Source organism: Rhinoraja longicauda, chromosome 35, assembly GCF_053455715.1.
Source record: "Rhinoraja longicauda isolate Sanriku21f chromosome 35, sRhiLon1.1, whole genome shotgun sequence".
NCBI lineage: Eukaryota > Metazoa > Chordata > Chondrichthyes > Rajiformes > Arhynchobatidae > Rhinoraja > Rhinoraja longicauda.
In genome coordinates, this window is record NC_135987.1 from 16,042,460 (window position 1) to 16,068,819 (window position 26,360).

Consider the following 26,360-nt stretch of genomic DNA (forward strand, 5'->3'; position numbering starts at 1 on the left):
GTAGGAGCCAGGATAACTCCTGGATTCTGTGAAAGCATTGCATCTCAGATGAAAAAGATAAAGAAACAGACTTACATTTTCACACCAAAATTAGAAAACCCTGGATATACTTTGCTGGTCAGGCAGTGTCCAGAGAGAGAGAAACAAAAATGATGCTTTTGGGGAAAATTTACAAGAATGATAAACGAGGGCACATGTATCAATGAAGGATGAATCAACCGAGTCTCTCTTCTCTTGAGAAGAAAGTCAATGGTGAATTAATATAATTATAAGATTTCTCGTTGGGTGCGATGCAGAGAGAATGTTTCCACTTGCTGCTTTTTCAAAGGCTGATGACAATGTGGAACTTGATCCCACAAGCGTGGTTGGGGTGAAACATTCAAGGGGAGGCTGTACCAGCATATTAGGAAGAAGGGAATAAAGGAGCTGATACATGTAGATGATGGAAATAGGAGTCTTGAATGGAGCATTAATGCTGTCATGGACTGCTTGGGTTGAACTGGCACAACGGTAGAGTTGCTGCCTTACAGCAAATGCAGCGCCGGAGACCCGGGTTCGATCACGACTACGGGTGTTGTCTGTACGGAGTTTGTACGTTCTCCCCGTGACCTGCGTGGGTTTTCGCCGAGATCTTCGGTTTCCTCCCACACTCCAAAGACGTACAGGTATGTCGGTAAATTGGCTTGGTAAATGTAAAAATTGTCCCTAGTGGGTATAGGATAGTGTTAATGTGCGGGGATCGCTGGTCGGCGCAGACCCGGTGGGCCGAAAGGGCCTGTTTCCGCGCTGTATCTCTAAACTAAACTAAAAAACTAAACTGCTTGCTGCTGTATCATATATACTGTATGACCCGATATAACCCTCAGCTTCCCCTTCCCCATCACCCCCTCAACACTCAAGCACCGAACCCATGGGATCTGATAAGTGATTACATCCTTCCCACTACCAAACACTAATCTCAAAGAAACTCCGGTTTTAATAATCCCCAGCTGGGGATTCCGTCTCTTGCCCACAACCCTCCCAGCTTTAGACTGCTCTGATTATCTGACACACTGGTAGAGTTCAGGAAGTTGAGGACTTTCCTACTGGAAGTCTGACCCAACCTGTGGACAACCCTCTTTAGTCAGAGGGTAGTTAATCAGTGGATCTCATTGCCACAGAGGACTGCGGAGGCCAAGTCAGTGGATGGTGAAAAGGCAAATTCTTGATTAGAACGGGTGTCAAGGGTTATGGGGAGAAGGCAGGAAAATTGGATGAGGAGGCAGAGATCAGCCATGATTGAATGGCAGAGTGGACTCAATGGGCTGAATGGCCTAATCCTACTCCTATAGCTTGTGAACTTGTGACAAGGGTCTATTTGAAGTTGTAAACAGGGGGTGCAAATGCGAAGAGTTTGTTGGCTCACCCTAAAGTGACTTTTTAACACACTTTTGCCAGTGCTGTCCAAATGATCACCCATTATGTGCACGGATCTCCTGCAGTTTCTTCTGCATTGCTTGACGTTTTTCTCCATGGATAAACAGATATCCACTTTCAGTAATTTTGTGGCTCTCACCGATCCCGTGAATTATGAAGATGGGTTCTCCTGATATCCTTGTCAACATTTCTCACTTAAAGACTGGCCATCTGTCTTACTGCTATTCATGAGATCTTTTCACTTGCAAAATGGCGGACACAGTTGCCTGGAGTCCCTGTATCTTTATATGAAAAATATTTTAAAATTTTAATGAAATGCTTTATTAAAGCAAGCCTTTTTTTTCTGAATTAAAATTGTGGGTCTGTCGAGAAATAATTGAAACAAATAATTGTTCGACTGAAAATTTAATTATAGAATGGTTCATCCTAATCTGTCAAAGCTTGCTTTCAAATCTTCAACCCGGTGAAATATGGGCTGGTGTCTCATTATTGCTTCATGTCACCAGCTGCGATGCTTTGTCACTAATGTAAACTATCAGCACAAGGATAGAATCAAACCCAATTCTCTTATCGGACAATGGCTGAATGACAGCAACAGGATACACAATAGAAAAATACAAAAGGCACTTTAACCGACTGATGTGATTTTTCTTTGAAAGAGATGAGAATTGTCTGATCATTCATAATCTAGGCCATTGACATCCGCGTGAGTTAATTGTCACGTACTGGTGTGATTTCCGGGTTAATACTTAGTTTTTGGGAAAAAAATAGCCAGCTCCAGTTTTACTGTCTGTTACATTATTTCCACGTCAGCTTAACTTGACGGCAGCCCTGGGTGTATTTCATCTCTTCAAAGAGTTTTACATTCTGTGGATTAGACTGAAGGGGAATAACTGCTATGCAAGTGGAAAGAGGAAAAAGCCACTTTCCACAGCTGGGTTCAACAAAGACAGTCAGCGTGTTGATTAATAAATGACGCCCTCTTTTTAATTTTTACATGTAAATCAAGTATTAGAGTCACAGAGTCATACGGCATGGAAACCGATCCTTCCGCCCAGCTCATCCATGCTGAGTGAGATGCCTATATGCACTAGTCCCCTATGTTCGCGTTTGACCCATATCCATCTGAACCTATTGCAAAGGAGGCTGTGGGGTCAGATTTATATCTGAGCGGATGGCTAGTATGTTGCTATTTCAACTTCTGGTGCCTCTGGTAAATGAGAACTAATTTATATCCCTACGGACAGGGAAGGAAAGGAAAGGAGAGAAGTGATTCAAGTGAGCATTATTACCACCATGGGCTGTTTGGGCCGAATGGACTGTTTCTTTGCTTAAGGACCCATGTGGGGTGAGGAGGTGTGGTTGACATGTCTTCTAAAACTTCAATAATTTGTCCTTGTATATACAAAGTGACTGTACCATAAAGATTGCTCATTTCATTTTAATAGTATGTGGGCTGCCCATAAGGACATGGCCAATGGATTATAATTTGCTTATAGTAGGAGTAGTTACTTAAAGATCAATATCAATGAGGATCAGTTTTCATCGAGGGATTTCAACCCCATTGAAGATATTGGCAAAGCATTATCTGTCTGTAAATATACAATGAAACATTGACATTCATGTTGTAAAAACACATCTCTGCCTGACAGTAAGGTTGCATCGTTTACTCATTCCTGACCTTGAACTGAAAGGTTTATTTTAAACTGGTGTCCATGCTTAAACAAACCAGTGTCTAAATGGGCTTGTTCATCAGAAGAACCTCAATGGTTTCCCCATTACCACATAATTTAGAAGATGAAGCAGGAGCTTTAATCCAGAGTCCTGGCCAATATTTATCCTCATTGCAAAGCATAATAATGTTTGACATCCATCTTCAGTACATTTGGCAAAACATGCAATTCTGTAGAGGATGCACTATGTACTCTGCCTCCAATTTTCAGTTCCAGTGAAATTAGTGCAATCCACTTTATCATAGTGAAGCAAATATCTGCTTCAACACTGCCCGCAACTGAATTAAATTCAGTTTATGGAAGTGTATAATTTGCCGTCCTTACTTTCACTGTAGACGGCTTGATTGTATTCATGCATGGTCTTTTCACTGACTGGATAGCACATAACAAAAAACCTTTTCACTTCACCTCGATGCACCTGACAATAATCTGAACTATATAAGAATTGGGGTGCTTCAAAAATTACTTATTATGTGCTGCAAAACCCTGTGGTTCTGAAGGAGCAATTTAAATACTGGTATTCCATTTCTTTAAAATAAAGTATTCTATATCTTATTACTGCACTGTCTCAGTCTGTGTCTGACCTGCAAGTACTGTCTACTCCATATGTGGACAGTTCTCTTAATGCAACATGTGGGTCTCAAAATGCTTACTTACTTGTTTAGCTTGTAATCCCTTTGCCCTCTTTGCAAGTTTCGGATGGAAAATGTAATCTGGATTTTTCCTTTGTATTCCCTTCACGCCTTGAATGTGTTTTTCATATTTCAGTACCTACCTGGGGGGTTAATCTGAAAATTGATCACGCGATGCAATCATCTTAACTGTTGCCGCAAGCCTCTACCCTTTTATTTCTCATTCCAAATGCTCAGAGAATGACCAGATCTTTATTTTCTCTGCTCGTAGGGAATTATTTCGGCGGTCCTAACAAAATGCAGCAGGGAGGAAGGATTCATCCCCGTGAATAAGAACCTCTGGTAAGCGTTGCATTGACGTTCTCGTTGCAGAGGACGTAGTTTAGACAGGTACCTTTACAGCGTTTTTTTTAAATGGACAGGTGCATGGATAAAAAAAAGGTCTAGAAGGATATAGACCGAACACAGGCAAAGGGAACTAGCTTAGATGGGGCAGCCTGGTCAGTATCGATGAGCTGGGCCAAAGGGCCTGTTTCTGTGCAGTCTGATTCCATGACTTTAAAACAGCTTCCAAACAAAGAAGTTTAATGAGAATCATTTATTTAACGGAAGTTAACGTGGGACATTTAATATGGTTTCTCAGTCTGCAAAGAACAAAAGAAAACTGTGTTTCCATCAATTCCTGTCACACATCAGTAATATCTCAGAGTGCATCAAACAAGTTACAGCGCAGCGTTTGTTGTATCTTGGTCAAATGCGGGAGATATTGGTATGTGGAGTGTGATCTTATTAACAATGAGATGAATGATCTGTTAATCATTATGCTGCTGATTGCTGGGAAAAATTTGATATAGTAATTCTGCTAAAACATTATAGCTGTGTTCCAAAGAAGTCTCATATTATGGTAGATCGTGTTAGAAAAGCAATTGTCAATTGGGAAAAGGGGGGCAATGGGCTAGAAAATTACAGACGTGCAATAAGAACATCTTATTCCTTGCAAGATTTTTGAAAATAAATGTTTTATTAAGAGTTTAAAATTTATTTTTGTTACTGCAAGCTAAAATTACTAAAGACTTCATGTCATATTGTTTACTAGAGTATCATTGGAAAAGTGTCCATAGAAGTGATTGCTTGCTAATTTCAATGGACACCTAAGGTGATACTGACAGATTGCATTGCCTGGTTGCTGTGGGGAGGTTAGATAGATATGTATTTATTCCCAAAGACTGTTTTTGTTGCAAGACAGCTTTTTTGTCTGCTTGTCAATTTCCAAAGTAACTTTTAAGTAGCTCTATAGTTGCCGATTGAAATTATGTTAGAATCAATTTGGCCCACAAAATACAAATAGCATTTAATTCATCAATCACATTATATGCAATTTGCAGCATGAAATCACGCATTATATCAGATGTCTCTCTGGGAAAACTCCTCGTGGGAAGGCGGAGAGTTGCATTAATTCAGTATCTGAAGGGTGATAATTAATCTCTCATAAAAATGTATGTGAATGCCAATCTGCCCAAAATAATCTTTCCAGTTGAAGGTCAAAATTTACAACTCTGATCCAGTACAGAGAGAGCTACCACTGGCTGAAATTCAACTCAAGACTGAGTACCTTAGAGAGGGTGGAAATGGAGAAAAAATTGTTCATGGTGTGAAATATTGCTTGATTTTATAGCAAAATACGAATAACAAAAGTTCTAAAGGCAAAGAAAATCCCTGCAGATCTCGAAATCTGACTGAATGCTAAAAATACTATAAATACTCAACAGGTCAGGCATCAAAGTGAGGATAGAAATATTGTTAATGTTTCAGACCACCTAATTATTCATCAGAAATTGCACAAGTTTATGTTTTAAGTTATAAAAAGGAGGATGGGCACAGAAGGGAATGCCTGTGATAACATGAAGACCAAGATAGACTAAATTACAGAATGAATGAATGAATGAATGAATGAATGGTGGTGCCAATAGACAATAGGTGCAGGAGGAGGCCATTCGGGCCTTTGAGTCAGCACCGCCATTCAATGTGATCATGGCTGATCATTCTCAATCAGTACCCGTTCCTGCCTTCTCCCCATACCCCCTGACTCCTCTATCCTTAAGAGCTCTATCTAGCTCTCTCTTGAATGCATTCAGAGAATTGGCCTCCACTGTCTTCTGAGGCAGAGAATTCCACAGATTCACAACTCTCTGACTGAAAAAGTTTTTCCTCATCTCAGTTCTAAATGGCCTACCCCTTATTCTTAAACTGTGGCCCCTTGTTCTGGAAAGTGCCAGATGTGAGAAGGTGGAGAAGGCATATTAATCGCAGCTGATCTGAATAGAAGTGATACAAATGGTCAGAAATGAATGGAGATAATGGAAAGAGAGAAAGGGATAATGCTGGAACTCTGCGAGTTGTTGGAAATTTGAAATAAAAGAGAATGCTAGAAATACTCAGCAGTTAGGTAGCATCTGCGGAGAGAGGGAAACAAAATGATTGTTACACGTTGATAACCTTCATCGAAACTGGAAGGGCTGGTTGTCTGAAATTATTAAATTCATTTTTGAGTCCTGAGGGCTGTAACTTGTCCAATTTGAAGATAAGGTACCGCTCCCTGACCCTGCATTTGACTTTATTGGAAATTAGGATATAGAATTAAAGTGACTGGAATCTCACGATCACCCTCCTTTTTTAACGGAAGGGTTCTGCAAAGCATTCTCTCTGGTTTCTCAAGCATTGATGAAATCATGTCCTGAGCACAGAATGCAGTACTCTAAATTGGAAGAACTGCGGGTGAAATGCTGTCTCGTTTGGACAGTCTATTTGGTTCCTGGATCGTGGAGTAGGCATGATGGAGACGGAAAAGTGACCAGGAACTTGTGGAGAGAACAGATCCCAGAATCCATTACTCCATTGAAATAATAATATGTGGTAAAAAAGGATGCAGGAATTGTGTGTGAGACCACACTTGGAGTACTGTATGCAGATCTGGTTGTCCAGATATAGGAAGGATATTATTAAGCTGAAAAAGGTATACAAAAGAGTGACAAAGAATGACAGGCCTAGAGGGTGTGAGTTATAAAACAAAGGCTGGTTGGGCTGGAACATTTTACCCTGGGGGGTAGGAAATTGAAGGATGATCTATAAGATATATAAATATAAATATAGATATATAAAATCGTGAAGTGTGAAGATAAGGTGAATATTCAGTCTTTCCCTAGGGTAAGGGCGTCCCAAACTAAAATGCATAGATTGAAGCTGAGAGAGAAAAGATTTAAAAGGGACCTGAGGGGCAATTTTTTCACACCGGGGTTAGTGGAGATATGGTGTGCATTGTCAGAGGAAGCTGAAGATGTTGGTACAATTACAATGTTTAACGGATATTTAGACTAGTAGATTACCTTATTCGAAGGTAACATTGCTTGCTTGCAATATGCACTTGCTCAACATCCTGACGATAGAAGGGAAGCTACCCTTAAAGGGAAGGCTCCACTTTATGACCCTCGCACCAAAATAGCCCCAGCTGGTCCGGTACATATTCAGATGGAACAGTTACAGGAACAGAGTAAGGGTGAGGTCAACTGTGTTCCTAGAAATGGGACTGAATGGCTCCTTTCATATTTAATGGGCATTGTCGAGATTCTGGCTGGGATAGCTTGTGACTCCCGGCTACAGCCACAGAATAGAAAGGATGGAGAGAGTGAAGATTGGGTGATGTTTGTGGGCTTGAGCTATGGAGATATGAATGGTAGATGGAGGAGTCACCTATAGATTGGGGCAAGCAGGTTGGCTTGCTGACCCAAAGGAGAAGCACAAAGTCTCTAACTTTGTTAACATTTGTCTTGAATTTCATCCGGGGCAAGTAATGTTAAACACACAATGAGGAAGGTGAAATTTGTCTATGAAATTAATAGGTATAGGGTGCAGCACTACATACCAGGGGTAGATTTGTGAACAATTGGGACTGCTTCTTCACACTCCTGCTTCACCTCTTCCCCCAATGTCATTATCTTTTGATCTGAAAGGCTTGACACTCTTTCAAACCCACTCTTGATGAATGATTTCTATTCATATTCAAAACAAAATCATCCAATAATATATAATAATGATCCTGAAATTGATTTTTTTTTCTGGTGTAAATCCAGAATGAAAATGCTGGTAAACTTTTGATTAACGGCAATCCTTCTTCATGTTCACAGAAGGTATATACACTTGTGCAATTACCACTGAACATTCAGTTTGAACTTTGTTTCAATGCTACTGTTTAGTAAATCATAATTGAATGATCACATTCTAGGTGATAATTAAATTAGTAGGCAGCAACAAAAATTATGACCAATTAGATAATTATTTTTACATCTAAAAATTTTGCATTAGTGTTATACATTCCGTGTGAGCTACTTGAGAAAATAAGCTTGCTGATTTTCACTCAAGTTTGTGAAACAAATCATTTCAAACTCACAATATATGGAAAGCAAAGTAGATTTGCAGTATAAAGAACCAAGCTAGTATCAGTAACAAAATTAAATTTAAAGCCATAGTTTTACATTTCTACACAATGTAAAAATGCTGCACGGACAGATTTAATCTAACCAAATTATTTTACAATCTTCTTTTTCTGGTCATTTGCAACTGAGAGTGCTGTCCTCAGGAACATTGTCATTTTACCTGTTGTGCATTAATGAGGCTGCAACCTCAGTCCCATGCAGACAGAAAAATCATAATCTGCAATAACGAAATTAATTCATGAAAGAAGGTGAAAGCAAATCTACCAATAAACATTGCGGAGAGTGGTGGACCCAGCTTGGTTCATCACAGGTACAAACCTCCCCACTATTGAAAGCCTCTGCATGGTGGAGCTTATATGTGAATCTATTTGTTTTCCTTTACATTTTGTCCAAGTATTGTATTGATGAGGAGGGGAGAGGATTGAGGAGGAAGGAGAATGGAAGAGGATTGAGGGGAGGAGGAACGAGAGGATTGAGGGGAGATTGAGGGGAGAAGGGAAAGGAATTGCTAAGGAGGAAAGGATGAATGGGAAGAGAAGGGGAGAGGATTTATAGGGAAGAGGAAGGAGAGATGATTGAAGGGGTGGGGGAAGAAAAAATGATTATGGAGGAGGGGTAGGGGAGAGGATTGATGTGGGAAGGGAGAAGATTGAAGGGGAGGGGTAAACGGAAGAGGTATTTGGGTGATGGGTTGAAGAAAGGGGGGAGGTGAGAATATGGATGGGAAGCAAAGTAGGTGGAAAATACTGTCAACAAATACAAAGGGCACAAATCGCATTTTATCACCAGGAACATCCGTATGTTTTCCTTTGAAAGACTGAAATGAGAAAATAATGATACCAATTGATCAGAACTTTAAGTGACTTGGAAATAAAGGTGGCTCTTTGCCAATAATTTAAGTACTTCAGCTCATTAAAATAATCACTGCTGATTTTTGTTGTTTATTCATTTTCATCCTTGATTGAAATTATTTTGCATACATTATCATCTATTGGAAACCGCAATATGTTACATTGTTCATTGATTATCTGCCTCTTGACAAACCTGAGCTGCAGCATGGGGCAACAATGTATTTCCTTTCAATGTCAGTTTTCATTAGTGGCCAGGTTCTGATCAGAGAAGCAGACAGTGACAGTTAATGTACTTAAATGCTGGGCTGATCTCATATTTCCAGTGAACTGAAAGAGAGCTTCTTTCTTCTCTTGACCCGCATCCACAGAAATATTGTTATCACTGTGAATATTCTATTAGGAGCCATTGATTGTTATATTGCGTTGCTGCCTCTGAAGGATTCTTTTTACTGCTCACTCATTCCTCCAAACATCCCGAATTCAATTTCACCTTTAGTAGCGGTTGTGCTTTATCTGTCAAGGTCCTACGATTTGGAGGGCCCTTGCTCAACCTCTCACCCTCCCCTCTCTCTCCTCCTCTAAAACATTCTTTAATATGTATTCGGTGTATGAAGGAACTGCAGATGCTGGTTTAAACCGAAGATAGACACAAAACGCTGAAGTAACTCAGTGGGACAGGCAGCATCTCTGGAGAGAAGGAATGGGTGACGTTTCGGGTCGAGACCCTTCTTCAGAGGTAATATGTATTTCTCCGACCACACTTTTGGTCATATGCCTTCATATCGCCAGTGTGAAACTGATAACTTTCTTGTGAAATACCTGCACCAAACAAGTGATCATTGGATTGTGCTCACAGTCTGGGTCACACTCCAGTGCAGCACCGAGGAAGTTCTCTTTTTCTTAAGGATCCTAGAGTTCTATAAGGGTTTAAGTCAGTTTCCATAGTGTTTAGATCTAATGTTGAAGTGGTGGTTTGTTATGTTAAATTCAATTTAGCACGCAACAAAAGCTTTTCACTGTACCTCAGTACACATGACAATAAACTAAACTGAAACTAAACTACAACTAAGGGTGTGACCTATGTATACAAAGTTGACTCAGCAACCAGTTATGGTGGCTGCTCATATGTTGAGGTGTTGGATCTTCTTTATTTGTTTTGTGAACAATCAATTGAATCAGAAGAGGTATAGGTGTTATCAAAATACCTGTTATTTTTAATTGCAAAGTCACTAGCGTTTATCAAAGCTATGGCATCTTTATCTTTCATTTTGGACATCGGTAAAATAGCTATTTAATGATTGTTTATTTGCATGTGGCAGAGTCTATGGTTCCCACATAGGGTTCAGGAGCCATCTCAGAACATGCAGATTTGTCCTTGATCTTGAGAGAATGCTGAAGTAAAAAGTAAAGATCATCAGCAGCTTTTGCAAACTGTAAAGTTTTCTGTTGTTTCATATCAGGGAAAGAACCACTGTTTAAAAGGAAAGCTTTTGGTTATTCTTTCTATTTATATGAACAATGACCTAGCAAGACATGATCCTTCTACAATGTCGAGAGTCATGAGTGTGCTTGTGGTAATTTGGTAATATTCTAGTAGCAGAGATGTGATATGGTAGATATGGAGTGGATATTACCAATTGTGGAGAATCCAAGACAGTCACTAATAAATCTGCCAGTATATTCAGCAAGAATATTGATCTGTGTTTCACCTGTCCTTTATTCCTCACTGAAGTAACATAATCAAAAACAGTTTAGCAGAGCATTCATATCATTGCACAACATGTCTATCACATGGGAGGTTTCTTGTGTGATTCTTAGAATTCAATAAGCTGCCTATAAAGTCTGAAGAAGGGTCTTAACCCGAAACGTCACTCATTTCTTCTCTCCAGAGATGCTGCCTGTCCCGCTGCGTTACTCCAGCTTTTTGTGTCTATCTTCGCCTATAAAGTTGATGTCTTACGTAAAGTTGTGATTCCATAATTTGAGTTTTCCAGTGGGGAATCATGCACTCTGTGATTGTGTTTTACTCATTAATTTTATGATGCTCACCATGAACACTATCCTCCTCAGGAATCTATGGATCCTGTTGAATTGGTCCTTGATTTGGAATTCTACTTTGATTACTGATGTGTTATTCTTATGTCTTTGTAGGTCCCCATCCTATGTCACCACAACAGGCTGCTTCTCTTTCATCCTGCTGGGTCTGATGTACTACATCATAGACATGAGGGAGTGGTGGGGTGGGGAGCCATTCATCTTCCCAGGTAAGCAGGAAGAGTGGTCTCTACATGCTGTACACACCCTAATGTGCACTTTTGAAGTCGTCAGCACATCGACCATTGTGATCAAGCGCGTGATGTAAATTGGCCAGGATGAGTTCAGTTTGGGAGGGGCCAGAGGGGTATGGATTAAGTTCAATGTGAATAAATGATTTGTGATGGCCTTATTTATGATTGATGGGGGCAGTGAGAACAAGGTTGAGAATAAAGCCATGAACTTGGGTTGAGAGATTCTACAGAGTTCACTGGAGTTTAGAAGGATGAGAGGGGATCTTATCGAGACGTATAAAATTATGAAAGGACTGGCCAAGCTAGATGCAGGAAAAATGTTCCCAATGTTGGGGGAGTCCAGAACCAGGGGCCACAGTCTAACAATAAAGGGGAGGCCATTTAAAACTGAGGTGAGAAAAAACTTTTTCACCCAGAGAGTTGTGAATTTGTGGAATTCTCTGCCACAGGAGGCAGTGGAGGCCAATTTAAAATAGAGTTAGATAGAACTCTAGGGGCTAGTGGAATCAAGAGGTATGGGGAGAAGGCAGGCATGGGTTACTGATTGTGGATGATCATCAGCCATGATCACAATGAATGGCGGTGCTTGCTCTAAGGGCCAAATGGCCTCCTCCTGCACCTATTTTTATGTTCTAAGCTCTAAGGGAAAGGGAGAGGTGAGAGAGTAGGGGAGGGCAGGAAAGTAATAACATCAGGAGAAAGAGATTGATGAATTGGGATGTAAATTAAAATCACTGAGGATGAGGTCACTAGTTTTGGAAGATGAAGCAGGAAACCAGAGAAGAACTATTTTAAAAAAACACGTGAATGATCAGATAAAGCTTAACTTACAAAGACCCAGTTATGTAGCATTTATTACGGCACTTAAATATGCATAATAGAAGGGATGTAAATAAGCAAGGAAGAATAATTTAGCAAGGGTTTAGGTGCTGAAGACTCTAGCGTTAGTGTATAAACCAGGGCTCATGATTTGAAAGATTACTACTGTGCAGAATCTACCAGATATAGATGAGACAACAGAACGTTTCCCTAACTCCCTCTCAGATCATCTTCTACATTTTATCTGCACTGACCCCATTATGAAGATTGATAAATTGCAATGAAACCTCACATGACTGTGCCACACAAACCGGGGAGTTCAAGAGCAAAGGAAATCAGTAAAGCAATGAAATAAAAGCAAATACTCTGCAGAAGATTGTAGCTTCCCTCTCAAGCTGCATTTCACAAGTCTAACACAGGTGTCATGGAGGATCAAGTTCATTATTGGTTATGCTTGGTGTAAATGAGGACAGATGGAACGCAGAAGGTTTAATGAGGGAGAAGAATATCCTGTGGCAGCTATTTCCCAGTCTGTCCAATGACATTAGGAAATGCATCATTTGAAGTGAACTAGTCCAGTGCCTCTTTATAGTCAAGCCTGTGTGGCTATTAAGGAAGTGATATCATCAAGATTCATATAAATGTACCATTTTCTGCACTTAGTCTTCATGTTCAGCTTGAAATCAGCAACGCGAGGCAGAGTTCTTGGAACCTGTTTACAGAAATTTCATAATCTCTTTCAAATCCTATTTAAAAGTTTTCATTGCCTAAACATGCAATTTCTTTCCTGCCTTAGGCAATTGAGAATGGACTTTACCTGGAAAGGAGTATTGTGGGCAGTTCTGGTGGCCCCAGTACAGGAGGCTTTGTAAAGGGTGCAGAGAACATTTACCAGAACGATGCCTGGATTAGGGTGTATTAGTTACAGGGAGAAGCTGGACAGACTTGGATTGCTTTCTCTGGAATTCTGGAAGTTGAGGGGAGACCCGATAGAAGTATATAAATACGCTAATTATAAATACGCTAAGCAGTCAGAATCAGAACACAAAATAAAGTGAGACAGACAGATTAATTTAAAAAAGTTAAAAAAGTTAAAAACTAGAATTTAGAACCATAAGTTTTAGATAATCACAATTAAATACAATAAAAAATTCAGGACAATCTCAAGTTATTATGCAGAACTCAGGACCGTAGGTTGAGGCAAAACAAAAATTGGATCAGTGAGGAGTGTTCATTTGTTAGGTGCACCAGCAATGGAACAATGAAATTCTTGCCTACTGCAGCGTAATGGGCCCTTAAACATCATGGATAAAAATATGATAATCGATAAATTAACAACCATAATACTACATAACCACAACAGTGAAAATTCAAAGTCGGTAGTACAACCAAAGACACAGTCCATAGGATATCATAGTTGTTGGGGTTAGTGTAGTGTTGACGAGTCTGATGGTTGCTGGGAAGAAACTATTCTTGAACCTGATGGCCATGGAATTTAGGCTCTTGTACTAATTCCCAATGGTAATAGTAAAATAAGAGCATGGCTAGGATGGCGTGGTGAGGCAGTGCCTCCTGTAGATCCCGTTGAAGGTTGGGAGGTCAGTATGTGTGATGGTCCATGCAGTGTCGACCACTCTCTGCAGCCTCCCTTCTTCCTGGGCGTGCAAGTTGCCAAACCAGGATGTAATGCACTTGTTCATTTGAGAGATAAAGAGCTGAAGAATATTGATGAATAAGGATGGGGGGGGGGGGGGGGGGGGGGGGAGATTGGTGCTGAATATGAACACTGGCATGGATCTGTTGGTGTTAATCTGTGCTGTGAATAAATTAGCATTGTGTACACTACAGATAAAGCCCATTCGGGGTCAACATTTATTTTTAGTTGATAGAATCCAATTGATTCTTGTAGTTACTCCAGCTGTTTGCTAGGAATCTATTGATAAACAGGAAAAATCATGGATGTGCTGTGAGTTCTAGCGGGTTTGGGGTAACAGTGTAACAGTGGGGTAAGGTGAGGAGCATTGGCTTCTGGACAGTTGGCAATGGGCAACCACAAAGGGTGGCATGGTGGCGTAGCGGTACAGCTACTGCCTTACAGAGCCAGAGACCAGGGTTCGATCTTGACTAGGGGTGCTGTCTGTATGGATCTTGTATGTTTTCCTTTGACCTGCATGGGTTTTCTCAGAGATCTTCAGTTTCCTCCCACACTCCAAAAAAGTGCAGGTTTGTAGGTTAATTGGATTGGTGTATATATAAAAATTGTCGCTAGTGTCTGTAGGTTGGTGTTAATGTGCGGAGATCGCTGGTCGGTGCGGACCCGTTGAGCCGAAGGACCTGTTTCCGCGCTGTATCTTGAAACTAAACTATACAAAAGGAATGGCCTGAACTATCAAATGCTAATCCTCATCAGATTATCCCATTCACATTGGTGGCTGATGGGGAATGGCTGGCTTACTGTACCAGGGCTGGCTGGGAAATCCTTCTCTTTGCCCCCTCAATCCCCTCCTCAGCTACTGATCAATCTGACCAGATGGGCAGCTGGGAGGAATTTTAAGCAAGAGGAACATGAGGATGGGATGAATGAAGGAATGGCCAAAAGAAAATGAGGAAATAAAGATATGGTCAAAACCGTTTTGGACGGAACCCTTGAAGGTCAATAGACAATAGACAATAGACAATAGGTGCAGGAGTAGGCCATTCAGCCCTTCGAGCCAGCACCGCCATTCAATGCGATCATGGCTGATCACTCTCAATCAGTACCCCGTTCCTGCCTTCTCCCCATACCCCCTCACTCCGCTATCCTTAAGAGCTCTATCCAGCTCTCTCTTGAAAGCATCCAATGAACTGGCCTCCACTGCCTTCTGAGGCAGAGAATTCCACACCTTCACCACTCTCTGACTGAAAAAGTTCTTCCTCGTCTCCGTTCTAAATGGCCTACCCCTTATTCTTAAACTGTGGCCCTTTGTTCTGGACTACCCCAACATTGGGAACATGTTTCCTGCCTCTTATGTGTCCAATCCCCTAATTATCTTATATGTTTCAATAAGATCCCCCCTCGTCCTTCTAAATTCCAGTGTATACAAGCCTAATTGCTCCAGCCTTTCAACATACGACAGTCCCGCCATTCCGGGAATTAACCTAGTGAACCTACGCTGCACGCCCTCAATAGCAAGAATATCCTTCCTCAAATTTGGAGACCAAAACTGCACACAGTACTCCAGGTGCGGTCTCACCAGGGCCCGGTACAACTGTAGAAGGACCTCTTTGCTCCTATACTCAACTCCTCTTGTTATGAAGGCCAACATTCCATTGGCTTTCTTCACTGCCTGCTGTACCTGCATGCTTCCTTTCAGTGACTGATGCACTAGGACACCCAGATCTCGTTGAACATCCCCTCTTCCTAACTTGACACCATTCAGATAATAATCTGCCTTTCTATTCTTACTTCCAAAGTGAATAACCTCACACTTATCTACATTAAACTGCATCTGCCATGTATCCGCCCACTCACACAACCTATCCAAGTCACCCTGCAGCCTTATTGCATCTTCCACACAATTCACACTACCCCCCAGCTTAGTTTCATCTGCAAATTTGCTAATGGTACTTTTAATCACTTCATCTAAGTCATTAATGTATATCGTAAATAGCTGGGGTCCCAGCACCGAACCTTGCGGTACCCCACTGGTCACTGCCTGCCATTCCGAAAGGGACCCATTTATCCCCACTCTTTGCTTTCTGTCTGTCAACCAATTTTCTATCCATGTCAGTACCCTACCCCCAATACCATGTGCTCTAATTTTGCCCACTAATCTCCTATGTGGGACCTTGTCGAAGGCTTTCTGAAAGTCGAGGTACACCACATCCACTGACTCTCCCCTGTCAATTTTCCTAGTTACATCCTCAAAAGATTCCAGTAGATTTGTCAAGCATGATTTCCCCTTCGTAAATCCATGCTGACTCGGAATGATCCTGTTACTGCTATCCAAATGCTCAGCAATTTTGTCTTTTATAATTGACTCCAGCATCTTCCCCACCACTGATGTCAGACTAACTGGTCTATAATTACCCGTTTTCTCTCTCCCTCCTTTCTTAAAAAGTGGGATAACATTTGCTATCCTCCAATCCACAGGAACTGATCCTGAATCTATAGAACATTGAAAAATGATCTCCAACGCTTCCACTATTTCTAGAGCCACCTCCTTAAGTACCCTGGGATGCAGACCATCAGGCCCTAGGGATTTATCAGCCTTCAGTCCCATCAGTCTACCCAAAACCATTTCCTGCCTAATGTGGATTTCCTTCAGTTCCTCCATCACCCTAGGTTCTCCGGCCCCTAGAACATTTGGGAGATTGTGTGTATCTTCCTCAGTAAAGACAGATCCAAAGTAACGGTTTAACTCGTCTGCCATTTCTTTGTTCCCCATAATAAATTCCCCAGCTTCTGTCTTCAAGGGACCCACATTTGCCTTGACTATTTTTTTCCTCTTCACGTACCTAAAAAAACTTTTGCTATCCTCCTTTATATTATTGGCTAGTTTACCCTCGTACCTCATCTTTTCTCCCCGTATTGCCTTTTTAGTTAACTTTTGTTGCTCTTTAAAAGAGTCCCAATCCTCTGTCTTCCCACTTCTCTTTGCTATGTTATACTTCCTCTCCTTAATTTTTATGCTGTCCTTGACTTCCCTTGTCAGCCACAGGTGTCTCTTACTCCCCTTAGAGTCTTTCCGCCTCTTTGGGATAAATTGATCCTGCAACCTCTGCATTATTCCCAGGAATACCTGCCATTGCTGTTCTACCGTCTTCCCTGCTAGGGCCTCCTTCCAGTCAATTTTGGCCAGGTCCTGCCTCATGCCTCTGTAATCCCCTTTGCTATACTGTAATACTGACACTTCCGATTTTCCCTTCTGCCTTTCCATTTGCAGAGTAAAACTTATCATGTTGTGATCACTGCCTCCTAATGGCTCTTTTACCTCTAGTCCCCTTATCAGATCAGGATCATTACACAACACTAAATCCAGAATTGCCTTCTCCCTGGTAGGCTCCAGTACAAGCTGTTCTAAGAATCCATCTCGAAGGCACTCTACAAACTCTCTTTCCTGGGGTCCATTTCCAACCTGATTTTCCCAGTCTACCTGGTCGGAATATAGTTAACAAAATATGTAGTGTTAGAGAGTGTGAATAGGAGAGAGATTGGTGAAGAGAATACATTGAGCCTCGGGACCACATGATGAAAAAAAGAAGCTGATTCCTTTGCAGCCTGCACTCTCCCAACTATTTGACAATACATAGCCCTATCATGCAGTACAGAGTCTCAGTGTATGTAGTTGTAAAGAATCAGCCCAACCTGACTAGTTCCAGATCTTACCTCTTTTTGTATAGAATAACACAATGATTGGAGTGCAGAAAGAGGCCATTGGCCCATCATGTCACAACTGTCTCCCTCCGCTCTCAGACGAGTCGCTCATTCCAAGGCACAGGTCAAGTAGCTGGGCAGTGGAGTGTAAGTTCTAGGACAATAGAGTGAGTGTCTAGGAGGCAACGAAGACGCATCAAAATACCACTTGTTCTGTGTTGATTTACAGGAATGAATTCAATCTTCGTTTATGTTGGACATTCCATACTGGGTGGATACTTCCCGTTCAGCTGGGAAATGAAGTACTGGAACACTCATGCTGAGCGCCTCCTACAGGACCTAGTGGGCACTGCTGTTTGGGTTTTCATTGCATACCTACTGTATAGAAAGAGATTCTTCTTAAAAATCTAACTGGCCAGAAATAAATGGATCCAATTAATGTGGTTTGAATGTAATTAAAAATGCATAATCTTATTCATTTCTATCGCTTTTTACTTTTAATTTTGAGCCCAAATTTAATCTGATCCTCGCCATTAAGTGACTGTAAATCATTTTTGTTTTTATTCCTTTATTTAGGTTGGGAATCTTTCTCTAAATACGCTCTTTTTATATAAAACTATAAATCTTTAGCTGTGATGAAGATTAAGATTATTTTATTTGGGCACTATGAATAATCAACAATTAGAAATATCAACCTAAAGCATTCCGACATTCTCTGAAGCACAGTGATGGCTGCTGTCTAGTTAGGCTGTGTATTGTCTGTAAAATCACCACAACAAGCAGTAATGATTCAAGCTCAACTTGACACACCGTATTAAATTGATTGAGAATTACACTCTAGTTATCTTTGATACAATTTTCAATGTAGAAAAGAATGCTGGGTGTTGTTGTGTTGATTGGAGTCAACTAGGAGTGATTTGAGACTGTCTAAACTCTGTTCTGTTCAGACCTTTCCAGTAGCTATTATATCTCTTCAGCCCAGGTAGATTATTCTGCTTTGTGTAGATAGACAGGTAGATTATTCTGCTTCTTCAATGTACTTCTGTTTTGTTTTTTTCTTTGCATTTTACCCGTTATTTTTCTCGTAGCCCTCCATTTACAGTTTCATTTTACCCTTTTGTTTACAGAGCAACATTATTAAACCTCTTTCATAACTAATTTCAGAACCTCTGAAGTATTTTCTTCCAATACTACAATTAACCTTCCCAACACACATCGAAAGCTCAAGAACTTCACATCATTTTTCTGGGTATTCAGCACCCATCTACCAAGTGGGTCATGACAGTCATGATTTGATCCAGAGTCCACCGATGAAAATAGTTTGTTACCAATGTTACCAAGTTAAATGCAGGAGATCCTGCAACATGCTAAAGATATTGGAAGACTCTTCTGCATGTCAGGATCATCAATAGCCTAAACAGTCAAGGGTCTATTGTTCTCAGTGCCAAGAATGAAGGAGGGCTTATCAAGGACTAAGAGGCAGTCAAACCAACTGTAAGGAGCACATTGAGGAACTCCTCAATCAAATGTCTATCCTTGACTCATGTCTCACAGTGCTCCATCTCCACCACCCCAAACTGATAAGATATTGAAAAATCCTTGTTTGAAAAACCACTTGACAAGGGTGATGTAATTAATCGTCAAGGAGATTGGTTGCGCTCTGTTATAGAAGGGTCTTGACCCGTAATGTCACCCATTCCTTCTCTCCAGAGATGCTGCCTGTCCCGCTGAGTTACTCCAGCATTTTGTGTCTATCTTCTCTGACATAGGAGATGGCTGTTACCTGATTCTTGTGTAGCACAGACATGAGATGTTGTTCATCGTCCCCAGACTGAATGTTGTCCACGTATCGCTGTCGGCAGCATGGATTGCTTTTTTTACATTTGCAGTATTAAGCAGGAAGGAGTTGTTCCAAAACAAAACTCAATTCTTCAAAACAGTTAATTATTTGTTCAGTACTTTGAGATGTAATGGGGGTATATTACTAAAGTGGGTCTACTTTTGTTTTATTTTTAGATCATCTGCAAGCTTCAGTTTATGTTTTATAAATGATACCTGTTACAAAATGTACTAACTAATCAAAAGGTAATTAAAGATAATGTTAGGTTTGAAGTACCAGTTAATAGGAATTAGTGCCTCGTGCTGTAAAGGATCCCATCAAGAATGCCAGTCATCGTATTTTGAGATGATATAAGATTCACAGTAACCATTATGATCCAATTGATACTGAATGGTAAAATATATCAGCATTTTTCATGGTTGTTATCTGTGAGCTGGTATCCTATATTGATGCAACATCTTATGAATGTTATGCAAGGAAAAATGCCAAGTTAAGGTTTCAAATCAAGCAGTCTTACAATTCACCTTTACTCTCATCTCAAGTTATCTTTGGAATAATTCCAGTTTTGAATTATCGGTCTACATATCTAAATCGACAATGGTCAAGTGAATTTCCTTCTGAAAGCTATTCTTTGGAAGATGTACAACCTTGTAGTTCTGCCAGAGGTTGAAGTGACAGCTCTGTAACCTAATTACGAAGTCTATGTTTCCCCACTGATCTTTCTCTCTCTCATTCATAGTCCGAGTGATAAAAATGCCTTTCAATTGCCAGTGTCATTCTTGGAATTGTTCATGATTCTGCAAGAATTTTCCCATCTACTAGGCATTCTAACGTGGTTAGTGCAGAGAAGGGAGATTCAGGAGAAAGTAAGATTGATTATCTCATTCACTCCAGTACAATAGAAACTAAGACCATTTCCCAATGGCCGAGCCTAGAATTAGCGCAGAACTAGACTGCTTACAAACAATGCATAGCAAAATGTAATGACTGAAGACAAGTGTTTAAAAATAAAAGCACTGTGAAAGAAAAAACTTGCAAGTGATAATAAAATTAAGGCACAAGGTATTTTAGTTATATTTAGAAGAAGATGCATGTTGACAACAATGTTCAATATGGATATGCAGGGAATGGTTGGACATGGATCAGGCAGGGAGGGTTCATTTAATTTGATATCATGTTCAACATGGACATTATGGGTTGCCAGACCTGTTCCTGTGCTGTACTGTTCTATAGTTTGAAAGCTATTAGTGGTAATAAATAATAAGAGTAGTACAGATATATTGAACATTTACTTTGCTGATTATTGGACTATCCAAGAATCTGAACACTCAGTTAGAGATTTTTTACTCGCCAAAATAGGTGGACGTACAATTACAGTGATGAAGAAAAAAAATGACAATGGGGAACAACAAATCCTCAGGCTCAGCTGGTGTCCATACAAGTTATTAATGAAATTACACGAGAACATTGTAGGCGCCCTAAATAGAACTTTCCAAATTTCTTACAGTCGTGTAGAGTGGAAAATTGCACATCTAACTCCACCATTTATGAATGATAAGAAAGGGAAATAAGAGAATTAAAGACAGCTTTGCATGTTATCATGCTGTTCCCCAGATTCTGTGCTTACCCTAGAAATAATTAAAGAATATGTAAAGGAACGTCACACCGGGCAAGATGTGATTAAGGTAGTTGATAATGCAATATTTCATAATACCTTTTCTGTGGATTTCCAGGAAGCTCAAGATGAAGTTAACTCAAATTGAAACTCATGGATCAGAAGACAAATTATTAGATAGGCTAAGCAACCAGCAGAACAGCAGGGGACAGGAATATGATGAGGGGTAGGTACTTTATTTGAAAGGATGTAATTACTGGTGTCCCATAGCAATCTCTGCAGGTGCTTTAACTATTTATGATACTTATTAATGATATTGACTTGATGACAGTATCAAAATCTGCATCACGTAATGAAAGATGGCAATGCAGACAGAGGCTTGCAATTAGGAAGTGATATTAATAGATTATGCATATTAATTTTGATGTAGCTAAATATGTGTCCGTCTATTTTGAACACAACGGAAATCGAACAGAATGCTCTTTCAACGATGGAAGACTGGAAGTTGTGAAGGTCTAAAGCACCTAGGGCAGACTAGGTGGTAGTGAGTCACCATGCATACTTAAACTGTTTTAAAAACCCAAACAGGCAGTGGGATCTGGAGCAATAAAACTCTAACTTCCACAAACAGTAATAATAATAATAATAATAATAATAATAATAATAATAATAATAATAATAATAATAATAATAATAATAATAATAATAATAATAATAATAATAATAATAATAATAATAATAATAATAATAATAATAATAATAATAATAATAATAATAATAATAATAATCCTTTATTTGTCCCACAATGGGGTAATTTGCAGGGTTACAGCAGCAAATTGGATAGAAGGAGGTTTCGAGAACTAGGGGTCACAGTTTAAGAATAAGGGGTAGGCCTTTTAGGGCTGAGATGAGGAAAAACTTTTTCACCCAGAGAGTTGTGAATCTGTGGAATTCTCTGCCACAGAAGGCAGTGGAGGCCAATTCACTGAATGTTTTCAAGAGAGAGTTAGATTTAGCTCTTAGGGCTAACGGAATCAAGGGATGTGGGGAAAAACCAGGAACGGGGTACTGATTTTGCATGATCAGCCATGATCATATTGATCATATCATGATTATATTGGCTCGAAGGGCCAAATGGCCTAGTCCTGTACATATTCTCTATGTTTCTATGTTTCAACTAGAGGGAAATCCATTGGGGTTGGAGTGAGAATGGCAGGCTTGGATGGCACAGAGGTTTTTACATATAATAAGTGGGATAGGTATATGGAAAGCCCAGCAGAGATGAACAGTTCTGGGTAAATTTGTGAAGCGGACACATTCTGCTTTGAGAAGGTTTGAGCAGGGTGGGGCTAATCCTTCGGTCAGGCTGCATCTATGGAGGGAGCAACAAAGTGAACCTCTCAGATTGATGACCTTCAGCAGAACTGATACAGCTTGAAAACCTTTAGTTATTTCTCTCTCCACAGATACTGCGTGACTTGTTGATTATCTTCATCAGTTTTGGAGTTTATTTCAGATATCCGGCATCTGCTGTTTTATTTTGCTTGTGAATTAGTTGAAGTTTAAAAACAGATTTAAGCTAAATATATAAAAGAATGCATGAGCTGGAAAGGAGGGGCGGGAAGGACATTTCTTTCAGCAGAAGATTAATCAGGATTTAGTGTACATGTGTGGGAAGGAACTGCAGGTGCTGGTTTAAACCAAAGATAAACACAAAATGCTGGAGTAACTCAGTGGGACAGGCAGCATCTCTAGAGAGAAGGAATGGGTGTTGTTTCAGGCCGAGACCCTTCTTCAGAAGAAGGTCAAAGGTCTGAAGAAAGGTCTCGACCCAAAACGTCACACAATCCTCTCCAGAGATGCTGCCTGTCCCGCTGAGTTACTCCATCTTTTTGTGTCCATCTTCGGTTTAAACCAGCATCTGCAGTTCCTTCCTACACATCAGTGACTTGCTCGGCAGTTTGGAGTCACGTTCCTGTGGGTATGGAATTTCATAAAGCTCTAATCAAGGTGGAATCTCTAGGCTTCCTTGCTGAAGTCACGTTAGCGAATCAGAGGAGAAAGGTTATGGATCACCAGCGGATATGTGTAGTTAATTACTTGAATTTAAATTTCCCATCTGCTATGATGGGATTTGAACTAATTTCTCTGAATCATTTGTCGAGGCCTCTGTATTATTGGAGTGGTAACATAATCACTCCGCTACTGTCCCCCGGATGACAGCACTTCAAACATTTGAAGCAATTTGAGGGTTTTGAGAGATAGATCAAGGGAAATACAACATCTGCTTTCTCCTGAATACACAACATCAGTTGAGACCTTGAGGGTACCTCCAAATTGACATGCATTAATCTGGACCGCACAAGAAACAAGTCATCGATCCTCCATTGATTCATATGACTAATGTGAATGAAAAGTGGAATTAAAATTAGGCTGTAGCTCAGCTTGAAGCTGTGTGAAATGAAATGGTCAGATGAGTCACCCTGGAGGGAAATCCAACCTTTTCTTAAGTTTATAAATTACTTTCTTATTGTTAATGACTTTACTGATATGTGGTCAGGATATTATTAAGGATTTTTTAAACTAGAAATATAAATATACACAAATTTTCCTTTATGAAATTGTAATGATTATATGTGTTTTAAATCTATCAATACTTTGGAAAGACAGCTGAACCCTATAATTACCAACGCTTTCTAGTTGGTTCAGTGAATATATTGATCTCTTGTACATAAAACAGCTGAATCTATTCTGCTTCCTCTCCCAGCAAGATTGCTGTTGTATTATCACACACGTGGGTCTCCAAGGAGGTGGCAGAGGTCTGCTTTGTTAAAGTTCATGATGACAGAGGAGTTTGCCATTTGCTCATTGCCAGAACCACAATGTGGTCACTTTGCCTGTTTAAGAAATGTCCTGATGCTACAATTTGAAGTCAATCCCCCTTTTCCTTCAGTTGCGAATCTTCAGGGCTATCCTGTCTATCCTTACACCTCTCCTAACCCTTCAAATAATGATACTTGTAGTGGACCAAAATCTATTCAAATTCATACCACAACTCCAGATTAGCACCTTAGATCTACTGCATTGTCAGTGGTGAGTTGATTAGAAGTGATATTAACCTAACATCAGTTCCAACGCCTCATTTTGTTTTATGTCCAGCTGAATGAATGGTTGTGATTCTCTTTGAAGTCTATTCTAAAGATGGAGCCTCTCCTTTCTAGTCCAGGGCTATCCTGTCTAGGAAGCAGGAGATGAAGACTAATATCCAGGACACTGCTCCAAGCAATCCTGTGGCAAAGCCAAAGGTGACTTAAAGACTTAACTCATTTGCTTGGCATATTTCACTTTATCAGAGATGTGGGAAGGAACCGTTTCATCCTTTGAAACATCCATTCAGTAACAAAAATTCCTTTAATTTTTCAATTGGCTCAAACGATGTTACACATGAAGATGGACCTGCCAGATGATGGGAGTTTGCAGGTAGGGTTGTTGCAGGTAAGAAGTCTTGGGATGACATCCACTTAGAATTAGCATTTGAAACTCAATCTTAACAACATCTGGTGCACATCTATCGTATCTCCAAATGCTGATTCGATGGAAGATAAAGAGAAACATAGCTAATTATATTGCTGACTGTTTCACTGGTCACAGAAACCCAGAATCTGCTTGATATTGGAGTTAGGATAGACATGCAGTTCCTAGCGTATAGCCACTTTCCCCTCACAATAAACCTCTAATCAGATTACAAATCAAGGAAAAAGTAGCCTGCTTATACGTTCCTGAAATTGTGCAAGAAGTTCAACAATTCATTGACATCTATGTATGAGTACTTAGGGATATGTGACTCACCTGTTATAGTATATGATCTTTTCTCAGTTCTCTTTTACTGAGGAAACTGATTCCAGTTGGGATGTAAATTTATTTTTTACTACCCTTGCTATTTCTCAGATGATCATTCGGAGTGAAGGTTGACAGTAAAAACAATAGACAATAGGTGCAGGAGTAGGCCATTCGGCCCTTCGAGCCAGCACCGCCATTCAATGTGATCATGACTGATCATTCTCAATCAGTACCCCGTTCCTGCTTTCTCCCCATACCCCCTGACTCCGCTATCCTTAAGAGCTCTATCTAGCTCTCTCTTGAATGTATTCAGAGAATTGGCCTCCACTGCCCTCTGAGGCAGAGAATTCCACAGATTCACAACTCTGACTAAAAAAGTTTTTCCTCATCTCTGTTCTAAATGGCCTACCCCTTATTCTTAAACTGTGGCCCCTGGTTCTGGACTCCCCCAACATTGGGAACATGTTTCCTGCCTCTAACATGTCCAACCCCTTAATAATCTTATACATTTCGATAAGATCCCCTCTCATCCTTCTAAACTCCAGTGTATACAAACCTAGTCGCTCCAGATGGATCTTAAAGATGGAGCCTCTCCTTTCTAGTCCAGGGCTATCCTGTCTAGGAAGCAGGAGATGAAGACTAATATCCAGAACACTACTCCAAGCAACCCTGTGGCAAAGCCAAAGGTGACTTAAAGTCTTAACTAATTTGCTTGGCATATTTTACTTTATCAGAGATGTGGGAAGGAACCGTTTCATCCTTTGAAACATCCATTCAGTAACAAAAATTCCTTTAATTTTTCAATTGGCTCAAACGATGTTACACATGAAGATGGACCTGCCGGATGATGGGAGTTTGCAGGTAGGGTTGTTGCAGGTAAGAAGTCTTGGGATGACATCCACTTAGAATTAGCATTTGAAACTCAATCTTAACAACATCCGATGCACATCTATCGTACCTCCAAATGCTGATTCGATGGAAGGTAAAGAGAAACATAGCTAATTATATTGCTGACTGTTTCACTGGCCACAGAAACCCAGAATCCGCTTGATATTGGAGTTAGGATAGACATGCAGTTCCTAGCGTATAGCCAATTTCCCTCACAATAAACCTCTAATCAGATTACAAATCAAGGAAAAAGTAGCCTGAAATTGTGCAAGAAGTTCAACAATTCATTGACATCTATGTATGAGTACTTAGAGATATGTGACCCACCTGTTATAGTATATGATCTTTTCTCAGTTGTTCTCTTTTACTGAGGAAACTGATTCCAGTTTGGATGTAAATTTATTTTTTACTACCCTTGCTATTTCTCAGATGATCATTTGGAGTGAAGGTTGACAGTAAAAACGTCACCATAGAAGGCATTGTATGTGAGTCTAACCTACCCATTCTCCTCCTGTTGCATGATAAAACAGTGAAAAGACTTGCTCTGTGAGCAAGAGAGTAAAAACATTTAAAATAGTTTTAGCCCGAAATG

The 26,360-nt window shown here is 40.2% G+C and overlaps 1 protein-coding gene across 1 annotated transcript in view; it reads left to right on the forward strand.

The window, feature by feature from the left end:
• LOC144609965 (heparan-alpha-glucosaminide N-acetyltransferase-like) overlaps positions 1-18,361 on the forward strand; it is a 198,711-nt gene extending 180,350 nt beyond the window's left edge. The window contains exons 16-18 of the mRNA XM_078428374.1: positions 4,053-4,123; positions 11,274-11,386; positions 17,815-18,361. Of these exons, the coding sequence (XP_078284500.1) occupies positions 4,053-4,123; positions 11,274-11,386; positions 17,815-17,996 (366 nt within the window). The 3' untranslated portion in view covers positions 17,997-18,361. The remainder of the gene's footprint in view (positions 1-4,052; positions 4,124-11,273; positions 11,387-17,814) is intronic.
• Positions 18,362-26,360: the final 7,999 nt, after the last annotated feature.